Raw genomic sequence first — 6,291 nt, 5'->3', positions numbered from 1 at the left:
GTATAGCCGAGAAAGAGAATTAATCTTGAATTAAGCAAGTAACTAATGACATGCAATGGAATTTAAACCTTCTAACCTTTCAAACTTCAAACTCAACTCTCTGCCCGAACTTGATTCATCTCGAAATTGATCACTGAATACACATCGTTGAAGGTTAGTATAGCCGAGAAAGAGAATTAATCTTGAATTAAGCAAGTAACTAATGACATGCAATCGAATTTAAAGTTTCTAACCTTTCAAACTCAACTCTCTGCCCGAACTTGATTCATCTCGAAATTGATCACTGAATACACATCGCCGAAAGTTAGTATAGCTGAGATAAGAGAATTAAGCATGAATTAAACAAGTAACTAAGACATGCAATCGAATTTAAAGCTTCTAACCTTTCAAACTTCAAAAAACTTCAAATTCAACTCTCTGCTCGACTTGATTCGTCTCAAAACTAATCACTAAATACACATCTCTGAAGGTAGTATAGTCGTAATTGTGAAGAAAATTGTGAGTAAGAAGTGGCGAGAGAAAATCGCACCAACGAGAGAAAATCGCAGCGGCGAGAGAAAATTGGGAGCGAAAGATGGAAAGGACGAAGTGAATTTAATTTAATTCAGCCAAATTGTCATATATGGTTAAAAAAATAATGTTGACAAATATAGTAAATATTTTTTCAAAAGTATACATGTAAGTGATTTTCCCTTGAAACAATCCTTTGTTACATAGCCCAAGACTATGTATAACTAGCCAATTAAGAAGTCTCGGAAAATCAAGATAGGTCAAGAAAAGTGGCCCAATTGGTTTAAAGCCCAACTTATCATATCCATGCCCTTTCCAAACCGGAGTATTATCCCGATATAGACACACACACAAACACAATCCCGCGTATATTTCTTGAGTCTTCTATATACAATTCATCCCAGTTTTGTTCGAAAATCTTCAATGGATTCCCAATCACACCCAGTTCAAGAACCATCACAAACCGTAAATTCATACGAGCAGTACCAAAATTCTTCAGATTCGTACTATCAAAACCCTTCACAAACCCTAGGTCAAGATCCCGCACCAGGTGTTTGTGAAAATGCCGAGCTGAACGGCTCAAATTCCAACTTTCGTGAAAACTCAGCTAAGCCAGGCGACAATAATTCAGCTCAAAACAAACTATCAGATTTGAATTCAAATCTTATGTTACAGAAGCCATTGTTGTCGGGTAATGGGTTGACTAACACTCATAGTGGTGGTGCCGAGAGGGACCAATCAGGTGGTGAAGAAGAAACTTCCAGTAGAAGAAGGAGGAGAAGCCGATGGGACCCACCCCCGACTGATTCGAGCAATGATGGCACTGGAGGAAATGATGGAACCGGGGCTGGACGAAAGAGGAAATCGAGGTGGGCGGATGATGAGCCGAAGCCGGTGATTCAGTTGCCTGATTTCATGAAGGATTTCGCTGGAGGTATTGAATTTGACCCTGAAGTACAAGCTCTTAACAGTAGATTACTTGAAATTAGTAGGAAACTGCAATCTGGTATGCCTTTAGATGATAGACCTGAAGGAGCTCGATCCCCTTCGCCTGAACCTATATATGATAATATGGGTGTACGTATAAATACGAGGGAGTATCGTGCTCGAGAAAAACTAAATAGGGAAAGACAAGAGATTATATCACAGATAATAAAGAAAAATCCAGCTTTTAAGCCACCAGCAGATTATAGGCCTCCTAAACTTCATAAAAAGCTTTACATTCCAATGAAGGAGTACCCGGGCTATAATTTTATCGGCCTTATAATTGGGCCGAGAGGGAATACTCAGAAGAGAATGGAAAAGGAAACTGGAGCAAAGATTGTAATTCGAGGTAAAGGATCGATTAAAGAAGGGAGGTTCCAACAGAAAGGGAATTTGAAACATGATCCGGCAGAGAATGAGGATTTACATGTGCTAGTGGAAGCTGATACTCAGGAGTCACTTGAGGCTGCTGCAGCTATGTTGGAGAAGCTTTTGCAGCCCGTCGATGAAGTACTTAATGAGCATAAGAGGCAGCAGCTCAGGGAACTTGCAGCGTTGAATGGAACGATTAGAGATGAAGAGTTTTGTAGGCTTTGTGGTGAACCAGGTCATAGGCAATATGCCTGTCCTTCTCGCACCACCACATTTAAAAGTGATGTGCTTTGCAAAATATGTGGTGATGGAGGACATCCCACTATAGATTGTCCAGTGAAAAATACTACTGGAAAGAAAATGGATGATGAGTATCAGAACTTCTTGGCAGAATTGGGAGGGACAGTTCCTGAATCATCACTTAAGCAGAATGCAGCAACTCTTGCTCTTGGTCCTGGAAGCACAGGCAGTAATCCTCCTTGGGCCAGCAGTAATAATACAAGTGGTGGTGGTACCACTTCACACCCTGGATTAGGGTCAAATATAATGAAGCCAAAAGAATTTGACGATACAAACTTGTATATTGGTTACCTTCCTCCTACTCTGGATGATGATGGTTTGATCAATTTATTCTCTCCCTTTGGTACCATCGTAATGGCTAAAGTTATAAAGGATCGTCTCAGTGGTCTGAGTAAAGGTTATGGTTTTGTTAAGTATTCAGATGTTCAACAAGCTAATAGTGCCATTGCTGGCATGAATGGTCATTGTCTTGATGGGAGAACTATTGCTGTGAGAGTAGCCGGCAAACCCCCTCAGCCTGCTGTGCCTCCAAGCCCTCCTGCTCCAGCAATGCCCCCATATCCTGCTCCTAATCAGGCATCTGGAGTCTATCCGTCTCAGCAGTATGCAACGGGTGGTCCCATTGGTCCCCCTGGTGGCTATGCTGGGACTCCAGTTCCTTGGGGACCACCTGTGCCTCCACCATATGCCTCTTACCCACCTCCTGGATCAATCATGTATCCTCCTCCTCCTCCAGGTCAATTTGTACCTCCATATGGTGCACAGTATCCTCCACCAATGCCAACACCATCTTCCGGTGTCCCCGCTCAGACAGTTTCTTCTGGCGAAAACCAGCAAAATTATACATCTTCTGGTGAGACACAACAAAGTTATCCTCCCGGAGTGCAATCTCATAATAGTGCTCCTGTTCAATCACTTCCCAGTTATGCCTATGGCAATTCCGTCGCTGCATTGCCACCCCATACCCAACCTGCATATCCAACATCTTCATACAGCTATCCTTCTTATTATGGCATGGCACCACCACCTCCTCTTCCTCCAACTGCAACACAGTCCAGTGTAGATCATTCACAGAGTATGAGCAATGTTCCCTGGGCCTCAAATCCACCAGAGCCTGCACCTGCACCTCCACCTCCACCTCCACCATCTGCAGAGAAACCTCCATATGGTACAGATGCAGAGTATGAAAAGTTCATGTCGGAGATGAAATGATGATGCAGTTAACTTTGTATTTGCTTGTAGTACATGGTATGGAAATGTTACAGTTGCAACTTTTTGTTTTGGTGTACAATCTTGGTTTGCACTTTTCATGCCTTATGTATGCACTCATACTCACACAGTCACACTTACCCTGGGACATGTTGATTTCTTAGTGATCTTATGGTACCTGGGGCAGAAGGAGAATCATGTCTTGTTATCACAGACTCATAGCTGATGATAACTCACTGTTTTCCACCTTTAGTCCCCACCCACACACGCACTCTCCTTTTTTGAGGGGTGGGGGTACTTATATATTAGCCATACTCATAGGTGCTTTCTGTATCTAACCTTTTCAGCATCTTATGTGACCATTTCTTAACTATTCTTCCACTTCCACTAACTTCCCCGAGAAAGAAAAAAGAGTTGGCGAGGAGGAATTAGAATGTAGGTAACCAAATTTGTCAGCCATTTTCATTTGTTCTACTTCTACCTGTATCTATGTCTAGAATTTGGCCCTTCTGTTCCACTTGTTGGAATTTGACTTCTTTAGAGATTTATTTTTCTTTTTCCTCTAGTTTGAAAAAGCTTTATTTTAATTTAGTTTAATGCATTAAATATGAGCACATTGTTTGAGATTTGGTCTTAATGTTTTTCCTTGTTGCCATATTTTGACAGGCTGATTTGTTGGAGCACTTCACATGATTTCTTACCTCTTGCCATGTCTTACTTCTTTAACCGTGCTGTACTATTATGATATTTGCAGAGAGATGAAGAGTTCAGTCCATTCCTCATGTGTTGGAGCAGCTAATTAGGTGCCATATGGATATTAATAATGCCGAACATTCGTCTTTTGTCATAGCTGCCTAGCATATGATTTCAAACTTATTTAATTATTCTGTTGGATTTTCTTGATGACTGATCACTGACAGTTTGCGTTGTGTTTTTTTCCTCGACTGACATTCACTGCTTATCAATTTTGGTTTTCTTTGCTATACTGGTTTTCTCTCTTAGGTTCTAAAACTAATTTAACTATGAGATAATATTCAGACAGCAGCCTGATGCGTGCCTTTGCTATTTCTCTCCAGAAGGTGCATCTTCAAGATGTGAAGGTCCTCAGGGTATGTGACTTGATAGTATGACTATTACGTTCACATGTCTCCGGATTATTTCATTGTTATTTGTTTCTGATATATTCTCCAGATGTCTTGTGACAGGAAAAGATTCTTGTAGTGCAATGGGCATTCCTGTTCTGGGCCGAGTGTTGAGAAATTTGCTTATCCTCAAATATAGCTGTATTAAATTTAACCTTGTTGGCTTTACTTGGTTATTCTTTAGAACTAGATTTCAGCACCAAGAGAGATAATTTATTTCATCAAACTGGGTAAGAAGAGAAGCCTAGAAAGAAATAGGTGGGCTGTATAAATGCTTCCTGTTTGAGTCGTGTAGTACTTTTTCCCTTAGCAGTAATGGACTAAGTTTTTGTGTTGTAGTGTGCGTAAGGGGTGCTGTATTATCATTTGATTTTAGCTATTAGTTTAGCGGGAAGAGCATATTGTTGTAGGAAGCTAGCATTAACTTAGAATATGGATTGGTTGATACTTTGAGATAGAATTGTGGTTGTGAAGTCTTTGAGAATATAGACAGTGTGGCTAAGCAGGAGAGTTATGTCATACTACAAAAGAAGGTTAATAACATCCTTTGTTCTTCTATGCTCTTTTCTTTTCAATCTATTTTTAAAAGAATGACATTTTCTAATATCTTGATAACATAAACTTTTTATTTGTCTTAATAGCATGGTTTTATAGCCACAGACATGTCATGACATGTTTAAGATCACTTCATATTGTATGTACCTTCACACAAAATCAAACAAAGGGTGATATGTATGTGGCTTTCTTGTGTATATGTTGCACAGACATTTTAATCAATACCTTCTATGGTAAAAGCTTTTTCCTTAACCTATTTTTTTCTTTCCAGGAATTTATGTTCCAATCCAATACATTGATTTTAGATTGCATTTGTATTAGTAGGTAGTCGAGTGTATTCGCTTTCTTTCTCTGTGTTTTAGTATGTTACTCCATGTTCCTTTAGCTTCAGTTATCTTATTATCTTCTTGTTTCCACTTGTCGCTACAACCTCATTTTTAATTGTTCTTTCGAGTCGAGGGTATATCTATAAAAAACAACCTCTCTACTTTCTCAAGGTAGAGGTAAGGTCTATACACTCTACACTCTCTAGAACCCCCTAGTTATTTTGTTGTTGTTGTTGTAGATGTGTGTATGTGGTATGTTTGTTTATTTGTAGGCTCTTCTTCCTTAACAATAAAAAATAATATTCACTATTATTTCCATTTGATATATGAACATTTTCTTAGGCTACAATTGTTTTAAAGCATTGAGCTCTACCCGAAGATCCCTCAAAGCTGGTGGATAGATTTACCTGGTATCGTGGTACCTGTTGTTGGTGGTAGGTACCCACGATCATAAAAAAAAAATGAATCAAATTCCAAGGATCAAAACCATGGAATTTAAGGAATGGTACTAGAGAGAAAATATTCATATGAAATTAGCATGACTTTCCGTAAATATATTCATACCAGATGGAATGACTTCTATTATTTCATTTACTCGTACAAATAAATAACAAAAACTTTTGAGTACTCAATTATTGTACAAAAACAATATATCCTATGATATTTCCCAGTGTTTATCGTTTAACTATAGTTCATTAATGGAGTATACATGTTAGAAAAATAGCATAATATTGATATTAAACATAAATAAAATAGTGAAAAGAGTGTTGTAAATAATTTTATGCCGTGGTAAGCCGTTGTTTTGAAAGCAAATAAATCCTCAAAAACACAAATTGTTGTTGCCGATTGCTCTTCAAAGTTATACATTCACTTTTATACACCATGACTAAAAA

The 6,291-nt window shown here is 38.8% G+C and overlaps 1 protein-coding gene across 3 annotated transcripts; it reads left to right on the top strand.

Annotated features, from left to right (window-relative positions):
• Window positions 1-823: 823 nt before the first annotated feature.
• LOC102602752 (branchpoint-bridging protein-like) lies at window positions 824-5,075 on the top strand. 3 transcript variants are annotated; one of them, XR_367926.2, is made up of 3 exons: window positions 824-3,414; window positions 4,042-4,484; window positions 4,581-5,075. XR_367926.2 is itself a non-coding variant. In XM_006355489.2 (2 exons), exon 1 carries the CDS (start codon window positions 934-936, stop codon window positions 3,376-3,378), a length of 2,445 nt encoding a protein of 814 aa, XP_006355551.1. In that variant the 5' UTR covers window positions 824-933; the 3' UTR covers window positions 3,379-3,414; window positions 4,042-5,075. The 3 variants fall into 3 exon arrangements, 1 of the variants encoding a protein (XP_006355551.1); XR_367925.2 differs by having other exon boundaries at window positions 4,567-5,075; XM_006355489.2 differs by having other exon boundaries at window positions 4,042-5,075.
• The last annotated feature ends 1,216 nt before the right edge of the window (window positions 5,076-6,291 follow it).

Source organism: Solanum tuberosum, unplaced genomic scaffold (assembly GCF_000226075.1).
Source record: "Solanum tuberosum cultivar DM 1-3 516 R44 unplaced genomic scaffold, SolTub_3.0 scf00204, whole genome shotgun sequence".
NCBI lineage: Eukaryota > Viridiplantae > Streptophyta > Magnoliopsida > Solanales > Solanaceae > Solanum > Solanum tuberosum.
This window is presented reverse-complemented; position numbering and strand designations above follow the sequence as displayed.